This window comes from Microtus oregoni, unplaced genomic scaffold (assembly GCF_018167655.1).
Source record: "Microtus oregoni isolate MIOR12 unplaced genomic scaffold, Mior012 000026F_ref0000081, whole genome shotgun sequence".
Classification (NCBI taxonomy): Eukaryota; Metazoa; Chordata; class Mammalia; order Rodentia; family Cricetidae; genus Microtus; species Microtus oregoni.
Window position 1 is genome coordinate 5,561,482 of NW_024543085.1, and position 26,241 is coordinate 5,587,722.

At 42.5% G+C, this 26,241-nt stretch overlaps 1 protein-coding gene across 2 annotated transcripts in view; it reads left to right on the forward strand.

Moving 5' to 3' along the window:
* Positions 1-6,606: 6,606 nt before the first annotated feature.
* C1galt1 (core 1 synthase, glycoprotein-N-acetylgalactosamine 3-beta-galactosyltransferase 1) overlaps positions 6,607-26,241 on the forward strand; it is a 33,818-nt gene continuing 14,183 nt past the window's right edge. Inside the window, exon 1 of one of the 2 annotated variants that reach the window (XM_041675509.1) lies at positions 6,607-6,801. In XM_041675509.1, the coding sequence (XP_041531443.1) occupies positions 6,795-6,801 (7 nt within the window). In that variant the 5' untranslated portion in view covers positions 6,607-6,794. Of the gene's footprint in view, positions 6,802-6,830; positions 7,191-26,241 lie in introns of those variants that run through there. The other variant, XM_041675510.1, reaches the window with a different exon arrangement.

Sequence of the window (26,241 nt, forward strand, 5' to 3'; positions counted from 1 at the left end):
AGGGTACTATTATAATTATTCTACTTTATTAGCTATTGTTTATCTTTTACTATGTCTACTTTATAAATTAAAATTTATCATAGCTATTTCTGTGTGGAAGAAACATAGTATAGGGCTTGGCACTGGGTGCCCCTTCTGTTAAGCAGTGAAGGGTTTGAAACCTATTCCTCATGGATAAGGGGGGACAACTGCAGGACGAAGCCAGGGAGACTTGGGAATTGCAAGAGCAGTGCTTGCACTGTACATGAAGGCCAAGCTTCCTCAATCTGATGCAGAAACTTCTTACCCACGCTGATACCAGGCACTTAGGTCTGAAACCCCACCGCCTTAACTTTTTGTGTTTCAAAAGGAAATAGAAAATAGAACTCTGAGAAGGAAAACAGATTGAGTTATTGGTGGGGGACAGTTCTGTATTTTGTCAATTACGTTTCAAGTAAGTGCTGATTGCCAGTAGCCAGATAGGAAGTAGAGGTGGGGAAATGAGAACAGGAGTATTCTGGGAAAAAGGAAGCTCCCTTGCCAGTTCTGTTCAGACCACCGAAGAAGCAGGATGTGACCTGCCCTGCTGAAAAAGGTTCTGAGCCATGTTGTTAACATAGATAAGAATAATGGGTTTGTAAAAGCTACAAGAGCTAATAAGAAGCCTGAGCTAATGGGCCAATCAGTTTATAACTTGTGTAGACCTGTGTGTGATTTTCTTTGGGGGCTTACGGGCTGTGGGAACTGGGCAGGATAGAAACCCCAACAAGCAGCAGGCCCTTGTGTTACAAGTTATTGTTTGGCCAGAGCCAGGGAAAGGAAAAGTTGGTAAATTCTCTCCACCTTTCCTGAGACAGTTCCAGTCACACAGAACCGTGAACAGAAGCCAGGGCGTTGGCATCCACTCATTCACCTCTGAGCTGTGCCCTCAGAGCCTTGGGACAGCTCTCTGGAGGGAGGTTCTCTCTCCGGCACCGGAGCTTTGGCTTTCCCTTTCCCCTGCATGGGACTCCTGGGGGAATGTGAACTGTTCGGGGTCGGTTTTCAGGTCCCTGGTATATATTGTTACAGCACCCCAGAACTGAGGACTCTCAGTAACTGCATCAGCGCTACCCCTGTGCCTCACAGTCCTTCTCCCTGAAGGAGAAGAAAATATAGTCTACTACTTCTTTTCTTGTTGTTGACTGCAACTTCAGACTACTATTGGTTAAATGTTTGTTTGTGAGGAGGAATATTTAAGCACCACTGTGCTGCAAAGAGGGGCAGACACAGGACCCAGTTACAAATTAACTCTTGAAAAGCAAAAGCAGCTAGTTATAATTATGTATTCTCTTTAAAGCACAATAAATTTTCAACAGGCTAATAAAATGAGATCTGTCACAGAATAAGCTACCATCCTGCCACACAATTAAATTCAACCTGTTTGCTATGAATAAAGCTGATATTTTACAAATATATATGAATCAGCAAGCAAGATGTTTCCTCTTTAGGAAAAAATCTCCATGATATGCATACACATAATATTTAATGATTATTTTTTAAAGCAAACTTCATCAATCTAACTTTTTAAAAAAGATTTATTTATTTCATGTGTTTGTTTGCTTGTCTGTATGTGTAGTATACGCACTTGGTGGCCGAGGAGGCGGGAAGAACGGGAGTTACTGACAGTTGTGACCTGTCAGATGTGGGTGCTGGGGACACAGCTCTGGTCCTCTGGAAGAGCATATGTGAGGGCTTGCTCTTAACTGCTGAGCCATCTTTACAGTCCCTCCTCACTGCATCCTAATGAGAAGAAGGCTGTTACTGTCCAGTTACACAGCCACTTAAAATGTCATGTGCTGTCTCTTGACACAGACCGAGATTATTGCCCCCAGTTAAAAGCTAGGGGAATCGAGATTTAGAAGGGTTAGATTACTCGGGTAATCAGGCATAGAATCTAAGTTTCAGGGACTGTGTATTCTATTTGCCATGTAATATAAAGTCTATATTTAAGACTGTCAATATCAGATCTCATCGAGATTCTATGGGAGCTATTCTATGAGATATATTCTGTTCTCAATTGATTTCTATGAGTTCTTTGTAAAAAAACTTTATATAATATTGATGTCAAAGTTCAAAAATAATATCAGCACTGTATGTGACTCATTACATTATGGCAGATCATTCAACAGTCTACCATAGTCAGTCATTCAAACAACAAATGATTACACACTTGCTTATGCCGGGAATGTTCTAGACTCTACTATACCCAGCTCTTATGTACCTATTGCTCTGTAACAAGTCATCTCAATTTAGTGAGGTAAGACAATTATTTAAACATGGATTATCCCAGCCTCAGGGGGGTAGAAAGAAATTGGGGAGCAATTTAGTTGAATGATTCTTGCTCAAAGTCCCTTTGGTGGTTACAGTTAAGATGTTGGCTAGGAGCCAGGCAGTGGTGGCACACACCTTTAATCCCAGCACTCAGAAGGCAGAGGCAGATGGATCTCTGTGAATATGGGGTCAGCCTGGTCTACAAGAGCTAGTTCTAGGACAGGCTCTAAAGGTACAGAGAAACCCAGTCTCCAAAAAAACCACTAAATGTAGAAAGAAAGAAAGAAAGAAGAAAGAAAGAAAATGGAACACAGGGAGGGAGGGAGGGAGAGAGAGGGAGGGAGAAAGGAAAGAAGAAAGGAAGGAAGGAAGGAAGGAAGGAAGGAAGGAAGGAAGATGTTGGCTAGGAATCCATCTATTCAGTCATCTGAGGATTGACTGGGATTGGCGGATATGCTTTGAAGATTATTTGCATGGTGGCTGACTGGAAGCCTTAATTACTTATTGAGGCGGCCTCTCAGTAAAGTTGCCACAGAAGTTTTGATCCTATGATGCCATGATGTGATAGTTTCTTTCCCCAGCAAGTGATTCAAGGAAGGGAACAAGAAGAAAGCGTGAATACACTGTACAAACTCTCAGAGTAGTCAGGCCATGCTATTTCACCCTCTCTGTTGTTATCAACACAAGCCACTGAGTGCGCCAGTGAAAGAAGCATTATAGAATTTGTGGGTGTAGTTTCCAGTTTCCATTTGAGTGGAGATAAGTAACTTAAAACATCAACTTAAATATTGTAAAATCATTTGTTAATCTATTTATCTGTTTTTTTTGTGTGTGATTTTTCTTTTTAAAGAAGGTCTTACTATGTAGATCAGGCTGGCCTCAGATTCACAGAGATCCACCTGCCTTTGCCTCCTGAGTGCTGGGATTAAGTGTGTGTGCTCTCATACCAGGCCAGGTTAGCGTATATCTAATATTGGGGTGAAATTAAAGCAAATCTGCAGAGAATGTCTTACTATCGTTTGTCTGCATAGTATGTCTCTATTTTCATCTCACAACTCTGTGCTAAAGTCTCTATACAGTGATGAATGATGACCTATCTTATTATATCAATCAGGAATTACATTCAGTGTTTATTAACACAAACCCAACTTACAAAACCTGCAACAGGAGTCCACAAGGATCCAGGCCAGAGCTGGAAAGGTGGCTCTTCAAAGCAAGCATGAGCCCAGTACCTTCTTCCACGTCCTGCACTAATCATAGTGTTCGCAGCTTTTATTAATACATGATCCACCTTTGTGCTATCTGCAACACTTACTTTTCTGGTCACCGTGACCTAATACACGGCATCAGCAGTGTAAAGGAGGAAATACTGCTTTGGTCTATGACTTTAGAGAGTTCAGTCCAAGGTTGCATGGCCTCACGTGCCTCACCATGATGCCTTAACATTACCGATCTATCAAGGGATCAGAACCATCAGTATCTAATGGCCTGAGGAAATGAGACCCAGGAGTGTGTTCCAGTCATCTCCTAGGTGTTCTTTAATCCAATCACAGCAGCCACCGAAGCTGCTCTCACTACATCCCTGCTGTGAGAAAGGCGGTCAGTGTCGGCCAGAATGCTGAAAGGGCACTTCTTCCATGAAGCTTTTCTTGTGCTCTAGAGACGCCCGCATCCACTAATGGACACAGCCAGCCATAACTTATGGGTCTGAGGAAGTCAACAAATCCAGCTGGATACATTGCTGTCCTGCATACCATGCCTCTGCTAGAAAGGTCACAAGGTCACAAGGTGAGACAACTCATACCAACCTGTCCTCCTCCAAGGAGCTCTGACACAAGATTCTGCTCCCAAGAGCTTTGGTGCATTTTTCTGAGACATTAAATGCCAGCGAGACGACAATACTAGCTGGGAGTTATCTGTTTTAAAGGAGGGAGTCCAGTCAGTTTGGCACCCCAAATATAAAGTATATTTTCAAAAGTAGTCATTTTTTCCTAGTTAATAAAACTGAGAAAATTAGCTGCTGTGAACATTGTTTCTATGGATACTCCCAAGGAGATAACTGCATGGTTGTACAGGGGTAAGATCATCAAAGACTTGTTTGAATGGGAAGGACTTGGGATGCATGCATCACTGTATGAGAAAAGAGCCATGTGCCACACGTGCGGTTTCTGAGCTAGTATGTGCCTTTGGGTTCTTTCTTCCTTCCTTCCTTTTTTTTTAGTTTTAGAGAAATAACAAAAAGAACATCAGAATCCTCAAAATTATTATCTCTAGATTATGAAATAATCACAGTTTATCTGCATTGCATTTTTATTTGAATTGGTTTGCATGTTTTGAATCTGCTTGAATGTGCATATTTTGTTTTTCATAAAACAGTAGCTCTTTTCAAAAGAAACTAAGGAAGGGAGTGGTCATTTGACTAATATCGTTCCTATTTACATCCCCTTTTGTCTGTAATTTTGCTAGATAAGACTATAAACTAAACTTGGAACTTACCCTGGGTGGGTGGTCTGATCTTTGCTAAAATGATGTCATTCTTTAGTGATGATAACGTTCAACAAAATTAGGGACACAGAGAATCCTGAGGTTTGTTTTATATGTAGAGCACTTTGACTTCTGGGTGGATCTTTTCCTTTTATGACTAGTATAATGCTCTTTTGGAAACTGTGTGAAGGGAGGGTTAGGGCTGAGCAGGAGCAAGAAAAGAGAGGGATCGTGCTAAGGGTGTCTGGGAGACAAACTGGAAGACCGTGGATCAGAGAAGGTTTACTTACCAGAATGACAAGACACACACCCTGCCCTTCTCTTCTGGCCTGGGCCTGTCTATCTATTGCTCTGCCCTCACTTGATTAAAATAATTAACTACTTCAAGTTTTAAACTTCCTTTGTTTTTTTTTGTTTTTTTTTTTTTGGTTTAGCAAATGGCACGAAAGCTGAATCCAAGTAAATTGGAGGTAAATGAATAGCAATGGCCAAATACATATTATTATTCCTACCAAACACACCGTTCAGTAACCTCCAAAAATTACATAATGAATGGGCCATTACCTAGAACCCAGCCTGCTATGGTATGAATGTGGTGGCTTCGCCTTTCCAAGACAAAAGTTTAAATTTAATCCCCAGGTGAGGCTAAGTAAACACGCGCTGATTAGGACTCTGCCCTAAGGAATGGTTCAATCCACTCACGTGACTAATGATTTAATGGGTTACCAGAGATTGCTGTAAAAGCCAGTTTGGCTAGGTCTCTTTTAAGCTCTCTGTTCCTGTCGTAATATCCTGCTGCCTCCGTTCAGAACTTGACAAGTGAAAAATGTCACCACGCGTAAGTTCTTTGATCTTTGTCTACAATCAGCCAAAATATACCGGTCTTTCTGACTCAGCATCGTTAGTATTAGAGGCAGAAAATGGACTCAGATAATGTTGAGTGTCTTATTTCAAAACCCTCACTTTTATTAGCTCTGTCGTGGTGTGCTCTGAACTGCCTAAGTTGAGCATCTACCAAACCGGGCCCAACCTTTCCATCCCGGGGCCTGGCTGTGTCGGTATTGATTAGGGCCAGCAAAGTCGGTGGATCTTAACTTCCACTCCCTGCTGCCTCAACAGGTGGCAGCCCACTTCCTTTGTCGCAGAGACAGCTTCCTGGTTCACAGCACCTTTGTCAATGAAGGGCAGAGGAGCTTTGCAAAGCTCTAAAGAACTTGCCCATTGCCGGACAGATGTAAAGCACCACACTGGCGTTCTTCCGGGAGGCTTTCCGTTATCGTTACCGGGGATCTCTCTGCTCTTCTGGGGCTTACGTCTGGTCACATAGCCCCCTCCTGCATACTTCCTTATGCCACACTTCTTAGGGCAGAGAGATACTGGGGGAGGACAAGGGAAAAAAGACTGAAGGGGCTGATGGGCTAGAGGTCAGCGCGGCGTTAGGGTTTGTTCCGCAGATGACAGTCCCTAAGTCCCCTCTACTCTACTGTCCCCCCAGCTAACGTCGCTCCCCCCGAGAGAGGACGCGAGCGCACGACCTCGCAGCCGACCTCCCTAGACCGGGGCCAAACCCAAACCCTCGCCGCTAGGAAGCCGGGACTTCCCAGCCCCCTCAGCAGGAGGGCGGGGCGAGCGCCGGCCAGCCAATCCCCGCGTCCGCACGTCGCCGTGTCCCCGCCCACGCCGCCAGGGCCCCGCCCTTCCCTGGGGCTGGTGAGGCGGCCGCGCGACGTCAGCCCTCGCAGACCCCTGGGTGGTGACTGCGCCGTGGGCGGGCCGCGGTCAGGCCGCGCGGCGGGGAGGGGCGGGGCGGGGCGGGGCGAGCGGCGGGAGCGAGCGGCGGGAGCGCGCGCCGGGCCCGCCTCGGCCGCCGCCGCCGCCGGGGGCTGATCTGGGCGGCCGCGGGCGGCCCTGGCTAGCGGCCCGTGCCCGTGCTGCGGCCGGCCGGGGCAGCGAAGGTCGAGGGTCGCGTCGTCGTCTTCCTCCCCGCCTCCGGGAGGGGCGAGAGGGAGCCGCGGCTGATGTCAGGTAGGGCGGGCGGAGGCGCCCGAGGGCTGCGGGTCCCGGGGCTCGGCTGCCCGCGGCGGGGCGACTGAGGGGGACGGGAGCGCGGCCAAACAGGTGTCTCGGCGGGCGGGCGGGCGAGCGGCCGCCCTTGCGCTCTCCTCTGCCCGGCGGGTCCGGCGGGAGGTGCTCGGGGCGGGCCAGTGCCTAGCGGTCCTGCCCGCCGCCCCGCCCCGCCCCGGCCTCCGCGCGCCCAGCGGCCGCCAGCCCTGCACTCAGGTGCGAGCACCTCCCGGCCGCTCGGGTCCCGAGCGCCAGCGCCTGTCGCCCGCCGGCCGGACGGCCGCTCAGCTTTGTCTGTGGCTGCCTCGGCACGGTTGGAAGTTTCCCTGCGGCTGAGTTAAACTAGCCAGGTGTGTTGGGGGCTTGCGGCGCGCACAAGGATTTAAATTTCTTTTCCTCCCCCTCTGGTAACAAAGTCTGCTGGGATTTCTAGAGGGTGGCTAGTTAAAGGAACTGCTTTGAATTTGCATAGTCTCAAGCACGAGTTGACTGTAACTCGGGATTGAGAATTGGGGATTTTTTTAGAAAATTTTTTATCTCCCTTCTACTCTCAGTGTTTAAAAAAACAAAAAAACAAGCGGCTGGAATATTCCTTTAAGGTCCCTTACATTCTGGAAAAAAAAATTTCCTAGTCTAGTTTTTTTTTTTTTTATTCATTGTGGATGCCACGATATTGACTTTAGGTTATAAAGACTAAAACCGTATTCTGAATTAAAAAGTTACGCAGTGAGAACTTTTATGCATCAAACTGAGTAATTAGGCATCGTGCAAGGAACAGAAATATGGTAATTTACTGGGAGTTGAGCATAGACCATAGATAGCTCTGCCTGGATGCCAAGAAAAAGGGCTGTGCACATTACAAGTTGTTTGGTTCTGGTTAAGTTTGGAAGTGGAGCTCTGAGTTTTTAGAAAGTAGAGGACAGTTTTCCAGGCTCTTAGCAGATACACGTCAGATGAGCGTTATACACGATTGTGCATCCTGAGCACGTATATCTTAACTTCTATTTTCTGCCACCTTGCTGTAAATTTAATGAATGTAAATTTTCAAGTTAATTTTCAGTTAACTTTGTTCACCATATGTTAAGTAAAAGAGCAATTTAGGAAGGCAAGAATGAGTCACTTAAATTCAGGACTAGTGGAGAACTATTGACTGTCTCAGATTTACTTGAAATTTATGTTTTCCTGTTTCTCTTACTGAGGACTCAGCATTTTACAAATACTTTGTGGTTATTGGCCACTTAAAGTTTTATTCCCCCAATCATGTAGCCTATAATTGTGAATGAATTTAATATTAAGAAAATTTTAGAATTTTAGAAGCAGTTTCTTTCAGAGTACATAGAACGAGTTAATGTTTGGTTGATCGTTTGTAGATAGAGGTGCTGCATGGTGAATATGTTGGCTGTATACTCTTTCTGTGTTGAGGTTGCTGAAATGAAAATTGTGTTATGCAGCTTGGCTTTGTAATTCATGGTAATGTAAAGACAGATCTTGTGGTGAAATTATTGTTTGGAATTTTTTTGTGTGGATTTATAAATAAAATGTAAATAGGAATTGTTACCTTAATGGCTGTTATTTACCTATTACACTCAAAAGTTTTGGTTTTTCAGTACAATATTTTTAGAATATTGAGATTTTAGTAAAACACTTAGTTGAGAATCTTATCAAAGTTAAAAGAAAGATAGACATTTTTAATGCTAAATCTGGTGGGAATAAGGTCTTTTTAAAAATTAAAAATTTAGCCAGGTGATGGTGACGCAAGCCTTTAGTTCCAGCACTTGGGAGGCAGAGATAGGCCGGATCTCAGTGAGTTCAAGGCCAGCATGGTCTACAAAGCGAGTTTGAGGACAGGCAGGACTGTTACATAGAGAAACCCTATCTGAAAAAAACCAAAAAAAAAAAAAATTAACATACAAGATGAGATAAATATACTTATGGATTATAGATGTCATAATACATCGCTTTTATTCTTTCAAATGAAGAAAGGAAAGACTTGCTCCATAAAATGTAAAGTTAATAATTTTATCTATGAATCTAGCAAGAAACAAATGTCAAAGTATACTCAAGCTTTTGCACCTAATTCAATTGCCCTCCCCCAGGGTCGGGGGCAGGGCTAGGATACCCTTCTCCATGCCAGTGTCTGTTATGTGTAGAAAAAGGAAGCTGTTCTTTATGAACCAGGGAATCCCATTAGAAGGTGGCAGAAGCCAGGGAGAAACTTGGAAGAAATTCCTTGCCCCTGCACTGTGGGGTGCGTTCAGGGCCTAGGGAGGCAATATTGGGAGAGTCTGAATTTGGGAACCAGATTATTTTACAATGAAAGCTGAATACTGAAGCACATTTTAACCACAGCATTGAAATTATAGCCAGCTCCATGTAGCCATTTGCATTCTTGTTTGCTGTAGTGTTCTGAGGCTACCAAAACAAAGCACCATACACTGAGCCGTTTAAAATGTTCGCAAGGCTATGCTGTCTCTAGAGAATCTGCTGCCTTCTCTAGGCTTTTGTGTCTTAGGTTGTCCTTGATGTTCTGCTATATCACTCCAGCCTGTGTCTCTGTTACCACAGGGCATTGTCCCCATGTGGCCCTGCAGCATTGGTTATAAACATGGGGTGCCTAGGCTCATAGCATCAAGCTCATAGGAACTTGTTCAAAAGGCAAATTTTCAAAGTTCACTGCAGATTTCTTGACTTGGAAACTTGTAACTAGGCTTCCAGATAGGCTAACCAGTCAGACGCCCTGTTTCTAGATAGAAACAAGGTGAGTGAAAGATGTGCCCGGGGAAGACCCCCCAAGCAGGAAAGAGCTCAAGTAGCTGAGAGAGAGAGGGTGGTGTAAGCAAGGACAGCAAGCGTGAAGACCCTGCAACACGTGGTTAAGGAACAAAGCAAGGAGTCCAAAGCTACAACACACTGGGGAAACAGAATTGGGCAGGATTGGATAAAGCTCATTTTAAGGTTTTGGCTTTTTAAAATGAAGTTAGGCAGGTGGTAGAGGCTTTTGAGGAAACGGGCGATGGAGTCTGATTTCGCCTGATAGGATCACTGTGGCATGCAAGCAGAAATGGACTGAAGAAAGAAGGGAGGAAGAGAAGTGTTGGCTAGAAGGCTGTTGGAATAATTGAAAGACGAAATTCAGCCCAGGGTGGAGGCAGTCGAGCCTGAAGCTAACCGGAAGAGTTACCAGACAGAGTGAATGTGAAGAGTAAGCTTTCTCCTCCTCTGGTTACCTTAGGAACCCTGCTCCCTAAAGATGATCAGTGTTGCAGCTAGTTTTGCTATATTCTTTCTGAAGTGTCTTATGTATATATGAGCAACTGCTTCACCAGGTTAGTGCAGGGGCGTGTGTAAGTGCATGCTCGTGCCAGCGCGGGTCAGAGTCGGGTCTTTCTCAGTTGTTCTCTCTCAATTCTGTGAGAAGAGCTGGTCAGCCAGTCCCTGTGGAGGGAGGGGTGGCATTGCTTCCCCAGGCCTGGCTTGCACCTTGCTTTTTCACATGGCTTCTGGAGGATTGAACCCAGGTCCTCACTGAGCCCTTGTGCTTTCCTAGTGGAGTGGTTCTTGGTTGAGGTTGATTTCCTCCTCAGGAGAACGCTGGTTCTTGTCCAGATAGGCTTTTGGTTGTCACTACTAGTAGAAATGCTGTTGGCATCTAGTAAACAGGAGGGGAAGCCGCTGAACATCTTACGCACTATGGCTGTCACTACTAGTAGAAATGCTATTGGCATCTAGTAAACAGGAGGGGAAGCCGCTGAACATCTTAGGCACTATGGCTGTCACTACTAGTAGAAATGCTGTTGGCATCTAGTAAACAGGAGGGGAAGCCGCTGAACATCTTAGGCACTATGGTTGTCACTACTAGTAGAAATGCTGTTGGCATCTAGTAAACAGGAGGGGAAGCCGCTGAACATCTTATGCACGAATAGGACACAGCAGCGCCACTGGCTAGCTCACGCTACTCCTTAGTACCCGGATTCAGAAACCGTGACTTGCAATCGCTGAGGTGAGAATATGGGGAATGGAAGGACGAGGGCATTTTAGTCAGCTAATACCGGAGGAATAGTGGAGCTAGTGGGGTGGTTAAGAATCTGTTAACATCAAGCTCATTGAATGGATTAGTGGAGAGATGAAGTGGAAATGTGGACAGAGTCATCAAGCAGAGGTTTATACATCATGCTAATTAAAGATGGTTCATTGCACACTTGTGGCTGTAGAAGTCCGTGATGATTCATGGGGCGGCAGGGCCACTGTTTGCGTGAGGTAGGGACGAGTAGCAGAAAGAGTAGCATGTATGGGGAGACAGGCTCATCAGGAGCTTCCATGAGAGCGGAGTGAAAGGAGACAGTGGATCACAGGAGAGATGTTAGAAAGACAAAGTAACGTTGGCAACACTTGGTGCTTGGACGTGGATGAGAGGAAGTGGAGCCTAAAGAGTGTGCCTGTGGTGTCTCTGGTACCGCTGACTGCTCGGCATGTAAGGCCAGGGCTTGACCCCCAACACCCTCACTACACGTAACCCCCCCACCCCCCAATTTCTAGTTTTAATAATCAGGTTCTGAGTGAAAGAGGGATAGGTTGCGGGATAGCTAAGATAATTACCAGTATTTAAGGTAAGGTGAACAGATTAAGTGACGAAGTGATCTACTTTTGTTTGTTTTTTTTGTTTTGTTTTGTTTTGTTTTTTTGGCTTTGGTCTTGTTGCCTGTGGTCAAGGTGGAAGTGGGTATTTGAGTCCATATGATTGTGAATCTTAGAGAATTCTGAAAATGATCAAGAAGTTTAATGGGCGATTAATAACTTTTCATTTTCACTCTCTAGATAAATGACTCTCTTAGTTAGGGTTTCTGTTTCTGTGACGAAACACCATACCAAAAAGCAAGTTGGGGAGGAAAGGGTTTATTTGGCTTACACTTGAGCATTGCTGTTCATCACTGAAGGACGTCAGGACAGGAACTCAAACAGGGCCGGAGCCGACACAGGTGTGTGGAGGGGAGCTGCTTTGTTTTACATAGACAGAAGTGTGTGTGTGTGTGTGTGTGTGTGTATTAACTATTTAAAAAATACAATGAAATTGTACTATGTTGGCTTTAGTACTTTGTTTTACAAAATGCCTTTTCTGCAGTTAAAATGAGGTCGTATTGGGGAAAATGCATGATCCTGATGGAGTGGAGAGGGGGGGGATTTCTCTACTGTAAAGTTAGTGCTGCTGAGGGGTGACATTAAGGGACCAGGAGTTACAGGCATTGTGTTGGCTTTGTCTTTTCTGAGACCAGGCCTTGTGGGGCTGGACAGCCTTGAACTTCTGGTCCTTCTACCTCTACCTTCCAAATGCTGGGATTACAGGTGTGAACCAACATGCTGCTATTTTTGTGGGAGGTGGGAGAGATAATAGGCGGACAAGGTTTCCTACAGACTTTGGGGGAGAGCCAGGGTAGAGTCAAAAATAAAATCTAATGCTCCGCCTGTCCTTTGAAAGGTCGCCCCTTCATTCTTTGTTTGTCTCGTATCATACTCTATGTACTGTATTACCAATGACAATAATAGCCACAGGTGCAAATATTTTCCTCATCAACACATGTAGGTCATTGTTTTTAACAGTTGCGGAGTTTATTTATTTATTTTTAAATTTTTATTTATTATTTATTAGTTTATTATGTATTCAGTGTTCGGCCTGCAAGTATCCCTGAAGGCCAGAAGAGGGCACCAGATCAGATGGTTGTGAGCCACCATGTGGTTGCTGGGAATTGAACTCAGGACCTTTGGAAGAAGAGCCAGTGCTCTTAACCTCTGAACCATCTCTCCAGCCCCAGTTGCGGAGTTTAATACTGTGTGAACCAACATATGAGCATATGACTCACGAATATCTATAAAGGCTTTGAATTTCTGATCTTGAAGTGATTGTTCAAGGTATATTCAGTTACACTTCTGAGATAATTGCCTAATATTCTTTGAAAAGACAGTAAAAGTATGTGTAAGAGTGTGTAGTTCCAGTTAGTAAGTACTGTATTGTTAACAAACTGTAGAAATTCTGCCAGTATGCTAGCTTAGAAAGACCCTCTCCATTTTGACCTTTCCTTAATCATTGGTGAAATTGAGCAGCCTTGACTAACTCTGTATTTTCCTGAGTCTTTTGTATTTTTATGTTGTTAATCATCTGACTTTATGTTGTGCACTCATGTTAAAGTGTTATAAAGAAACAGCCTTTGAGCCAGCCGCTTTGCCCCCAGGACTTGCCCACTGAGTAAACTGGTTTTCTATAGGCCCAGCTTCTGAGCTGAAGAAGCTCTCAGTTCACTGGATAAATGTGCAGAAAGATGTTTTCTCCCAGTCTGTTTTTAAAATATTGAAATCTTAGAAGCATTTGGCATTATTAATTATTAGAAAAGGCCCCAGCTGGTTGCTTTTGTCTTTTCCCAAGGACTAATTATTTTCATACTATGCCTTGTATAAGCCGTCCCTCCCTTGACGTCAGATGCTGTGTGGATTATGTATTCCATTTCCACGTGTACTTGTTTTGTTTTGTTCGTTTTTCCACACCACTTCAACCTGATGAAACCCTTCTGGTAAAGACTACCAGGTGTGTGTCTAGGGTGGACAGGAGGAAGTGATTCGTCAGCAGTCACAGCTGCCAAAGAGTAGATCTCACTGAGGAAGGCCAGTGCTGGATGGATAGGCTTTGGAGGAGGGCGGTGTTGAGGCAGAATTCTAGTGTCACAAGGCTTAGTAGTTTTACAGACACATCGAGACTGGGAGTGGAAAAGGTTAGTAAAGATTTGACATGGTGTGTGGAGTCCATGGAGGTAAGATAGCTGCGGGATGTTCTGTGTGTCCACCCTTCCCTGAGGCCCCGCGTTGGAAATTGAGGTTGCTTCAGATGCAGAATCATGGGTCAGCCATGCACAAATTGGAGGGTCAGTCTCACTGAGGGCATTTCAAGCGCTGTGCTTTCTGGCAGTCTAGAGTTGTACAGCAACTCTGTTGTTACTTGATATGCTTTTACAGACATGGTGATTGACCTGCCAGTCTCAACATCTAATTGTTAAATCTTTCTGTTCAGCTCTGGTTTGTTTAGTCGTGAGAAAGAACATATGCGGATGTGTGTTTGAGACAGGGTGGCCCTAGGCTGGCCTTTAAGTCCTAAATCCCTTTGCCTTCACCTTCCAAGTGCTGAGATTATTTGTGTGTGCCACCATGCCTCAGTGTAAGCCTATTTTAAAATGCAGTATGCATTGTGTATTTCCGCCACCCATTCACCGTTCAAAAATTCCCCATTCCTTGGCTCGCCTTGGTGGCGCAGGTCTTTAATTCCAGCACTTGTGAGACAGACAGGCAGATCTCTGAGTTCCAGGCTGGTGAGACTACAGTTTGGGTTCCAGGACAGCCAGGGCTTCTTAAAAATAAATACATAAATAAATAAATAAATAAATAAATAAATATTAAATATTTGTGCTCTCATTTTCCCAAAGTTTTACAACATTTTTTAGAGTTCTTTAACTTTTAAAACTCTTTATGTTTTGGCTGGATCCCATTGCATACACAGATTGATCTGTAGGAAACTGACATCTTTAACTTTTTTTTATTGTGATAAAATACACCTAAAATGCTAATCCTAATCATTTTTAATTGTACAATTCCGCTGTTTCATTTACACTGTGATGAACCCATTATCGTTGTCCTTTTCTAGAACTCTGTATTCTGTGAAGCTGAAACTCGATACCATTCAGACCCTGAGTCCCATTCAACCCCCACCCCTGGCAACCCAAGTTCTGCCCTGGGACTGAGTTTTCCTGAAAGTACACTGTCTTCTTATGATTGCTTTGTTTCACTTAACAGAATGCCCTCCTTTTATCTGTTTGTAACATTGGAATTCTCATTTTGTAAGATTGATCAATTGTCCCTTGCATATTTACTAAACCTTTTATCAGTTAGTAGATGGTGTGAGTCGCCCCCACCCTGCGTCCCGGTTTAGGTTTTTGTGTGTGTGTTTGTGTGTGTGTGTGTGTGTGGTTTTTTGTTTGCTTGTTTGTTTGTTTTGTGTTTTTCGAGACAGTTGTTTCTCTGTAACAGCCCTGGCTGTCCTGGAACCGTCCTTTGTAGAGCAGGCTGGCCTTGAACTCACAGAGATCCACCTCACAAGTGCTGGGATTAAAGGTGTGCCGCCACCACCCAACTTCATTTTAGTTATTTTTAATACTGCTGTGGGGGAAAAAATACCTGTGGGATTCTGCTCTGAAGGCCTTTAGGGTATGTATTCCAAAGTGGAATTATTGGATCATGTGATAATTACCCCCCCTCCTTTTTGAGACCTAGTCTTACTTTGTTACTCAGGCTGGCCTGGAGCTCACTGTGTAAGACCAGACTGACCTGAGCTCTCAGAGATCTGCCTGCCTCTTCCTCCAAAGTGTTGGCAGTAAAGTCAAACACCGCCACACCCAGTGATAATTAGTGTTAGTTTTTGAGGACCCGCTGTGCTGAACTGCTGTCCACAGCTGCAGTTCTGTTTTACATTTCTGCTGCCATACACAGAGATTCCAGTTTCTTGGATTGGCTTGCCAACACTTGTCTTGTGATTGTTGGTAGTGGCCTTCATTATGAGTACGAACTGGCATTTCATTAATGATAGACATATAAGGAATTGTTTTACTTGCTTATTGATTGTGTATCTTTTGGAGAACTATTCAAGCCCCATGTCCATTTTGAGTTGAACAGATTTTGTTGTAGCTGAGTTTTAGTTCATCACATAACATAAGCCCCATAAATCCCAAATTATTTATATGATTTGGGTTTTACTCATTTTGTGCCTTGATTTTTTTTTTAACTTGATAAAGTCTTTAGATACAAAAGGTTTTATGTTGTTTGTTTTTGCTGCTAATAAGTTCATTATTGTTTTTACTTTTTAGGGCCTCTTGATTCCATATAAATTTTAATTTTTATAAATTATAATTTTTCTATTTTGAAAATATTGTTGGGATTTTATTAAAGATTTCATTGAATTTATAGAGCATTTTGTTAATTATACTGACTCTACATCAACACTGTATTTTAACAGTGTTAAGACTTATGGTTCATGATCTTGAAATATATTTGTGCTTATTTTTTCCTTCATATGTTTTAGTGGTCTGTTTTGGACACATATAATTGTCTTATCTTCTGTCCTCTTGATTACTATCTGTATGGGAAGTTTATTGGATCATGTTTATCCATACTGCCTGTGTCTGCCTCTCGGTTAGAGCTTAATCCATTTTCATTTAAAGTAGTTACAAACCAGGAGGGACTCCTCCCAGTTGTTTCCTAGCCCCCCCTTTACTGCATTTCTATCTCATTTTCTTTGAGTATGTTGTTTAAGCTGTTTTCTTTGGGTATCAAGGGAACTCTGCTTTAGGGTCCATACCCATTTAACCTCAATAGTATACAGAAATGTCTTTCTTTTTTAACTCCTCCAGTTCACTGTTGATTCTACACAGTTACATCTTTATGCATTGTGTGTCAAAACTATCTGTTAAATTATATGGGAACCAAGTGTAGAGCTAAAAACCTAAGTTATAATGGTAAGAGGTTTTCTGTTTACCAGTGTGTTTAATTTTTATTTTTTATGGTCTGCTGTACTTTTACAGGAGTCTGCATTTCCTGCAGAGCAGGTCTCTACTAATGAATTGCTTTGGGTGTTGTTTACACAAGAATGTCTTAAGTTCCCTTTCACTTTGAAGGGAAAATTTTGTCAGATGTAGGATTCGTGGTTGATTTTTTTTTTCTTCTTAACACTTTAAATATATCAGCCTACTACCTTCTGTCCTCCAAAGTTTCTGATGAGAAATATGATAATCTTCTGACAGTCACTTGTAGGCCATGAATCACTTCTTCGTGCTTTCAAGATTGTCTCCGGCCTAAGGTTTGATTTAAATGTATGTTGGTTTAAATCTTTGCGATCATCCTCCCTGAAGTCTGATCAGTCTGTTGGGTGCTAATATTGAAATCTTGTATTGAATCTGGGGGTTGCTAGTGGTTGTTTCTCTGAATAGTCTTTCCCCTCCTGCTCCGTGCCTCTGCTGGACTCCTTCCCTCATGCTGTCCACAGACCTTACATTCCTCTTTGTTAGTCCTTGGGCCTTTCAATTGTTCTGTCCTCAGGCTTGCTGTTTGTTTCTTTTCCTGCCTGCTCAAATTTGTGTTTGTCCCTCCCTTCCTCCTTCCCTCCCTCCCTCCCTCCCTCCCTCCCTTTTCTAATAGTAGATTTTTAAATTTAGTTAATAATGCTCAATGCTTTTAAGCTTCAGATTTTTTATTTGGTTTCCTTTTTAGGTTTTCTGTTTCTTCAGAGTTATTGTCTAGTAGGTGACCGTCAGGTCTGTCTTAGCAACAGTTGTTGGGTTTCGCTTCCTCATTGCTATACATGATTCATATTTTCTCCCTTGTGTTCCTTGTGTTATTTGAAAAAGAAAACATGTTTCCAATTAATAATGTGATCATGAAATCAGATTGTCGCTTTTGCTGGTGTTTGGTGTTTTGGTTTAGATTGCTGTAGTCCGTCTCTGGTAAGAATCAGTATAAACAAGGTATTTCTGAGGTTTTCCATTCTGGCATTGTAATTGCCCTTGTGCATGCAGTTGCTCCTGTGGGTGTCTTAGTTCTTCATGTCTAGTTCCTAAAAGGAGGTGGAGGAGAAGAAAATAAAAAGGGATGGGAAAGGTATCAGCCTTTCAAATCCCCTAGAAGTCACTTTACCCAGAGGGGACGGGCTTACAAGGGCAGATGGGTATATCAGTAGTGACTGCCCATCTGTGTCTAGATCTGTGACCAGAAGCAGCAGTCAGCAGTTTATAGGATTCAGAAGACAGATTTTTTTTGCCCACCTTTGTCCCCATAACCTTCAAACAACTGCCCCACAAATATGTACTCTACAAACAGCTACCTACCAAGCAGGCCTAGTAGAGGGAAAGATGGTAGTTACTTCTAAGAGGTGAAATGAACTGAAATCGCTTACAATTTACCTTACTTTCCAAGTCTTCCGTAGGAAATTTTGAGCCGTTGATAGTTTTTCTTAGAGTTCTAAAATAGTTAACATAATACCATATAATGTCTGGGTGAAAACTTTCCTAATACTAGCCTACCCTTTCCCCAGAATCTATTGATTGTTCATATGTCAAAAATGTGTCTCATCTTTCAATTCATCACCCTTGAGTGGAATTGTAGCTCCCTTTATGTGAACCTTGTACTTTTAACATGATAGTTATTCTTTGTTGCCTACAGCTTTTCTTGCTTTCTATTACAATGATTTTCTGCATAATTACTTATAATCTGTATATAAAAGTGTGATTCACTTCACAAATAGCCACCTTTAAATGACTTTTTTAAGTGTTTCCAACTCTTCAGTCGGTCAGATTATCAGTTAACTTATTTTTTTTTACAAATATACGTATACCTATTATTTTTATTATTTACTTTTTTATACACTTGCACTGGTGTGTGCCTCTGGTGCAGTACTATGGCATCAATAATGGTGGTAATAACTTACACCTTTATCTTGAACTAATATTTAATTTAGTAGGGGAACATCTAAGGACACTGATACGTTCATCATAATTGGTAAAGTTAACCTAGGCTCTCAAGTTTAGTGTCTCAGTAGATACTGTGACTGTGGCAAGGGAAGAAGTATCTATAGATACGGCAATTTATTAGTCTCAGAAGGTAGACATCTTGGTAATTAATGCCAATAAAGGGTGCTTTGTTCTCATGAAGATAGAGATAGGGAAAAAGAGAAACCATTCCAAAATAATCTACTAAGTCTTCAAGGCCGTGCCCTGGATTGGGTTTCAGGCCGCTGGTGGCACAGAACTGATGGGGTTTCGAGAATATTAGCTATTCCTGGGAGGCTTCCAGTGTGTTCAATCACGGCCAGTGGTTCCTGTTGGCTGAAATTGAAGAAGAGACTCTGCCACTTGTTCTTACTGATGTGGTGTACTCGATGGCTCAAGTACACTGGGCCAAGCAACTATGGACTGAATCTGTTGAAAGTGGGAATCAAGATAAAATTTTCCTCCTTTCTGCTGTTTATATGAAGCATTTGGCCACAGTGACCATAAAAATAACAAATATAGGAACCTCATAGTTTATTGGTAGAGAGGTGCATAGCCTTCTGATAATGCATGAGTGTCGTAGAGATGTAAGTGGAGGAACAGGGAAGGGCTGCATGTTAATTACAAGTAGTTAATTTACTTGTGATGATTGAGCCATGGATGTCAAAATACCAAAGCTAATCTGTCCATAAGATAAAATGTGATAGGTTATTCAGGGCAGAAAAATGCAAGAGTCAGAGTCATTCTTACAAAAGTTCATGGCAAACTTTAAGAATGGGCTTAACGTGTTCAGGTTGATATCCCTGGGAGGCCTGCTCTTTTCTGAAGAGACATGGAGGAGGAGTGGATCTGGAGGAGAGGAGGAGAGGGAGGAGAAACCACAGTCGGGATGTAATATATGAGAGAGAGAAAAAAGGCTTTATAAGCAGTACAGATAAGCAGGAAGGCAGAGAGATGCACTAGAGCTGGAACTTGTCTGCCAGGGTTAGCAGTTTGATTTTCTCCTGGGCATTAGAAAGGCTTAGCCGGCTTAGACTTCTCAGGGGTTTATGCTGCACATGCTGGTTATAAGCTCCACTGTCAACCTTTGTTTTTATTAAATAATGGCTCCAAACTGTTAGAATGGTAACAGGGGCCATGTGGGCATGCTAAAGAGAAACCGCAATATGCCCATTAAAAGTGAAAAAAAAAAAAAGTTAAAATTTTCAATTTAAGTTGAGAAATGGAGTGGGAATTCCAATCGTCATGATGACATGGTAAAGAATAGAGCTATGAAGTTATGGCTAGATAGGTGTGCCCCTTGTGGTCACCCAAGCCAGGCAGTGTTTCAGAGTACTGAAGCACTGTAGTTTGCTTCCTTTTGGCTGAAATTGAAGAACAGACTTACTACTGTCCTGAGAAAAGGCTCATTGTTAACAACTGTGGCAGACAAGAGGCTTTATTTTGCTTTCTGGAAGTTTTTACTGACAGGAAACAATTCGCCAGGATTCTATCCTCCTGATAGAACACGTGGCCTTTAACTGTTTGTCTTTACGTTGATCTTATCAGAATCTAATCCCACAGGGAGTCAGTGCACGTCAGGATTCTGTTTAATGATAATGCAGGAATTTAAGAAAATCCCTATGGTATGTGATGTGTGGGTATGGGTATGTACTTTCTGCAGTACATGTGTGGAGGTCCAGAGAACGTATTTCAGTAGTTAGTTCTCCCTTCCATTGTGAGTTCTAGGATTAATCTTGGGTAGTCTGGTTTATGCAGCAAGCACTTGCCCACTGGAACCATCCCTACATCAGAGTTTTAAATCGTTCAATGTGTTTTCAATTTTTATGATTTTATGATATCAGGTTATTAAATAAATTTTCTCTGTACTCAAATAGTTTTAACAGTGAGGTTTTTGGGCGATAACTGCATAATAAGTTGAGTATCTGTCTTAGGGTTTGCTAGTTTAGCATCCAGTTAACGTTTCTGTTGCTGTGATACAACATGACCCAAAGCAATTTGGGGAGGAAAGGGTTTATTTCACTTCCTTTTGTATCACAGTTTATGTTGAAGGCAGTCAGGGCAGGAACTTGAACAGGGTAGGAACCTGTTGGCAGGAGCTGATGCAGAGACCATGGAGGGCTGTTGCTTACTGGCTTGCTCCTACCGTGAACTATAGACTTGGCATGTTCTTAGATTTGTTAGTTATGTAGTGCTTTCCCTGAAAGGTCTGATAATTCTTAGCTGACTTCATAACTTACAGTTCCTCAATCGTAAATTGATCTAATGTGAGTGCATCATTGGGCAACCCTATTGGAATTTCATAGTTCTAACAACTAGTTAGTTTTTAGCTTTCCCTACCTCAAAACCATGATAGCAGATGACACCACAGCTCTCTTTCCTAAGGCTAGTCAGGGTCACTTTGTCCTGGTGCTGGTGCTCAGTCTCAACATCTAGTTCCCTGTTCTCTGTGGGATGTGGCTGCCCAACTATGTCTGAAGCTGCATTGCCAGGGTAAATGCTGTAGAAGTTGCTAGAACATTTTCTTCCTAAGGCTGACTTCAAGCAAGGATCAGCCAGTTCTGCCTTGACGGATTGAGTTAAATGGCCCTCCTTGTGACCTCACTTAGGATCTTTTGTTTAGCTTCCTCCCTTGTCTGTCTTCTTTCAAAGTTTTTCCAGAGAATATTTTGGTTGGCTCTTAGGAGAAACTGGGGTCCAGAATGGTGAAGAGAGTTTATTTGGGTTGTTCCAAGTAGCAAATAAGAAGACACAGATTGAAATGTGTTCCTAAGGCATAGAAATTTCAGACAAGTGTTAAAGACAAGATCCCAGATAGAGGAGTTGCATCAGCTTTTTGCCAGAAGTTTCATGCTCACAGAGAAGCAGTGTCTTGTAAGAAAAGGGATTGGGTCATTTAAAGAGAATAAATAGCGCAGTTCTCCTTAAAGGAGGAAAGAAGAGAAAGAAAGAAGTAATCTCAGCACTTAGAAAGTGGAGATAGGATTCCTCTAAAACTACACTGCATACCAAGTTGCCCTGCTTAAGACCCTGTTCCAAGCAAACAGGAATTCTTAAGAAAGGAAGAGATGTGAGATGACCCTAGTGGGTGTCTGTAAGCGTGGCATGCGTCCCTCAGATGCAGCTTTAGATCTCACCAGTTAAACTACAGAATGGAGCACACTGGATAACACCCAAGTTTATTTGGGGAACATGTTTTTTGGATTTTCTTAAAGTTTATTTGGGTATAGGTTAATTAAATTTGGTCTCTCATATCCTCTTGACCTAGTATTTTGAAACCCCTCAGAAAGATAAAGTCATATCTCTCTAATTTTAAATTTTCCATTATTTTCAATAAATTATTTTGACTTGAGTGCCTCATCTTCGATTTTGCATCTAGGAAGCGTAACTTAAGATAACCGATGTGCGCCACACTCTCTGTATCTTAAGATAACCGGTGTGCGCCATACTCTCTTTGCTACTGTGATATTTTGGAGGTTGAACTGTACTTTTCTGTACAGTATAGTTTAGGTTTTTTTCCTGTTAATAAATCATGATGTCAAACTTTTAAAGAAAGAATTTGCTATATGATTTTTCTAGAATGAATACTTAAATAGTATAGAAGACTTTGAAAAATCAAAATATTTTATTCAAAAATTGGTCCTTTTGGCATCTGACTTTGGCAATGTATTTTATTGCTTTATGATATTTAGATTTTATATCCTGGGTCAATTGCGGTAATTGCCTTTTTAGATAAATATGTGTTTCACTATGGTTTGATATTTAACATTGTCTTAGTTAGGGATTCCTATTGCTGTGAAAAGACACCATGACCACAACCACTCTTATAAGAAAAACATTTAATTGTGGTGGCTCACTTACAGTTTCAAAGGTTCAGTCCATTATCACAACATGACAGAGAGCATGGTAGCGTGCAGGCAGATGTGGTACTGGAATAGCTGAAAGTCCTATACCTTGTAGTCAACAGGAAGTCAACTGAAAGTCATATTGAGGGAACCTTGAGTCCAAAGAGACTTCAAAGCCTGCCCCCACAGTGACATACTTCCTCCAACAAGGCTACACTTACTAATAGGGCCACACCCTTGAGTGGCTATATTCTTTCAAACCACCACATTCCACTCCCTGGACCCCAAAGACTTATAGCCATATAATAAAGCAAAAAAAAAAAAAATGCATTCAGTCTAACTTCAAAAGTCCCCACAGTCTATATCAGTCTCAAACTTGTTTCAGAGTCTCTTCTGAGACACATAGCAATCTCTTACCTGTAATCCCCCTGTAAAAATCAAAATCAAAAAGCAGATCACATACTTCCAACATATAATGGCACAGGATATATATTACCATCCCAAAACACAGGGAAGGGAACATAGCAAGAAAATACTGGACAAAAGTAAGACCAAAACTCAGCTGCGTAAGCTCCAAATTCTGCAGCTCCTTATCTGCATCTCTAACATCTTGGGTTTCCCAAGACAAACCAGGCTTCAACTTCACAGCTTCATGCAATGGCTTGTTTAGTAGGCCTCCATCAGAGACACCCTTGACACAAGCCTGGCTTCAGTGGCTTTCTTTAGGCATGGAGGCAAATTCCATAACCCATTTCTTCTATCCTTAACTCTAAAGCCAGAACCACATGGCCAAAGCTGCCAAATTGTGCTGCTTACTGGGGTTGGGACATGGCTCCCTCATTCAATCACATCTTCACCAGCTTTCTGCCCAAGCTTGGCTGTAGACCAATCTGGCCACAAACTCAGAGATCTGGCCAACTTCTGCTTCCCAGTCCTGGGATTAAAGGTGTGCCCCACCACACCTGGCTCTAAGTTTTTCTTTAATTCCTTTTCACAAATTGGAAACTTAGCTGGGTGGGACCTTGCCCTGAGGCTACTACTCCCTTTGTTCCATTTCTCAATCCATCTATCTCCTTGAACACAGGATTTACCTTCATTCCACTTCCTGGTATGCTTTTTCTCCTCAAAGTTTACTTTTTGTAATTTACCATGCACAGTTTACTCCTTTTCATTATAAGTCTTCATTAGACAAGAGAGTCTTCATATAGACAAGAGAGTCTATATTAGGCTGTTTTTAGATTTCTTCTGCTAATACAATTAATCCAAAACTGTTCACTTTAGTCTCAAGTAGACTCTTCAGACAAGAGCAAAAGGCAACCACTTTCTTCACCAAAATATCACAAGAAGAATCTTTAGGCAGCATACTAAAATTCTCCTCTGAAATCTCTTGAGTGAGTCCCCAACAGTTCAAATAACTCTTAGCTCCTCTGTCTTCCATGCTCCTACTAGCATGTCCCATTAAAAAGTACTTAAAGCACTCCGGAGTTTTGGCTTTGCTTTCCTAACCCAAAGTACCAAAGTTCAAATTCCTCCAATCAAAAACATGGTCAGGCCTATCACAGCAATACTTCAGTCCTTGGCACCAACTTCTCTATTAGTTAGGGTTTTTATTGTTGTGAAGAGACACCATGAACATGGTAACTCTTACAAGGAAAACATTATCATGCAGGGAGCATGGTGGCATGCAAGCAGAGACATGGTGCTGGAGCAGAGAGTGCTACATTCTTGCAGGCAACAGGAAGTCAGCTGACTCACTGGGTGGTATCCTGAGCATAGGACACTTCAGAGCTTGCCCCCACAGTGACACACTTCCTTCAACAAGGCTATGCCTACTCTAAGAAAGCACACCTCATAATAGTGCCACTCCCTATGAGATTATGGGGCCAATTACATTCAAACTACCACAAATATTGTTACATAAAATACCCTATTTTTTTTAAATTGTCCATGAATACCAATGCAGTTCTGATTTGAACAAACCTGTTGTAAAAGACATTTATGAAGGGCTAGGGTGATGGCTCCATTGAAAAAGTGCTTGTGTCAGCAGTTTGGATTCCTAGCCAAAAAGCCAGGCATGATTTACACCTGTGTCCTAGCATGGGAGAGGCAGAATTGGATCTCTGGGCTCAATAACCAGGTAATGTTGTTGAATCAGTAAGCCCTAGGTTCGGTGGCTAGATCAAAATCTAGGATAGAGACTGCAGCACAGATAATAAAAACCCAGAGAAAGATATTTATTAGAGTTCAACTTGAAGGTCAGAAAAGCAGAGCAGCCAGTCACTGGCTCTAACCTCTACCTCAGACTGAAATTGGGAGATCTTGCCTCCACGAATGCTCAGATTGAAACCGAAAGTGAGACCTGTCTCCTCCTGTTTTATATTTCTCTCTAGTGCTGGGGTTAAAGGTGTGCACCACCACCTCCAGGCTCTGTGGCCAACTAGTGCAGCTGCTAGGATTAAAAGTGTGTGCCGTCACTGCCTGGCCTGTATGACTGGCCTAGTGAGACTGCTTTGCACTGATCTTCAGGTGAGCTTTCTTTATTAAAACACAAATAATATACCACTATAAGAGACACCAGGCAGCATCTCTGAAGTCCACTCATGTGAACGTGTACATACATTCCCACTTGAACATACACACATGCATGCAGCCTATAACATTAGAGCTAGACACCTTGATTGTAGAAGACAGCAAGGGGAATTTGATTGCTGACTGAGGGTTTTATGAGTAAGAGTGTTATTGTTAGCCTTGATGGACATTTGATGATGGCATTTTGTCTTATAAGAAGATGTCTGTGTTTCCAGAGAGAAGTATAGAGAATTTGATATGCAGGATTTACATTAGCATTGAAATCAATAAATGAAGTAGATGTCAGTTGTTTTTTTTTTTAATTATAATACAGTCTAGTAGGAGGAAGGGCTTAGTTTAGCCCACAGTTTCATGGCGGAGAAGGGTTGGCAGCTTGGCTCCCATGGCGGAGGGAGCTTGTTACATCTCCGCAAGTTAGGAAGCAGAGAGATCTGGCCTGTTCTCAGATCTCTTAGCTGCTTTCCTTAGTCTTACTTCTACCAGGTAGGCCACAAATCCAAATAAGTTTTAACACGGAGCCTTTGTAAAGGACCACCATGTAAGAGCCACCTCAATTTCAACAGGAAAGTATGAGAGAAACATGGGGATGTGTAATCAGTTTAATGTGGTATGAAGAGAAAAGTATATTATGAATATGTAAATGTACCTCACAGATATATTAATCTAGAGCGAAATTCTAATGCTAAGATGAAACTTCTGCAAGATGTGACATATGAAGTACTTGAAGGACCTAAAGACAGTACGGTGTTAGGGACTTTGTTGTGGACTCCAGAGGAATTTGTCTCACAGTAAAATTACTCCCTCACTCCTGGTGGGGGACTGAAAACTCAGCACAGCAGAAGAGACACATGGACAAGCATGCCGCAGCGATATTGTAAGTTCCATTTCAGACTTACGCAATAAAGCAGACAGCACAACATAAAGTGAATCAAAACATTTTTGCTTTTTCAGGATATGTTACATTTACATAGTACTGTAATTGAGCAGGAACATTGTCTTTTAAAAGTATAAGCAGTGATTAAACATAAAACACTTTATTGCTAGAAGACATCCACGTCGCCAAGAGTGAGTCACACTCGAGGGGAAGGAGGACTCAGGATGACTGCTCACTGAAGGCCGGGGAGAGGGTGATGTGACCATTTCTGAAAGCAAAATGATGTGAAGATTGCCACATCAGTGACACTTCCCCTTGTGAGAGATCATTCTGTCACATGGAAGCTGTGGGATAGGAATTGGTGATTATTGGACTTCCCTCAGAATTGTACTGAATTCTCTCAAAACTCTGCCATGGTTTCTCAGCTGTCTTTATGAGTGTTCTGAGTCCTTTGTGGTCATTTGAGCGGTCTTCACTGTCTTCAGGGTTGATTTCCGTCTCTGGAAACTACCCTTTTGTAAGA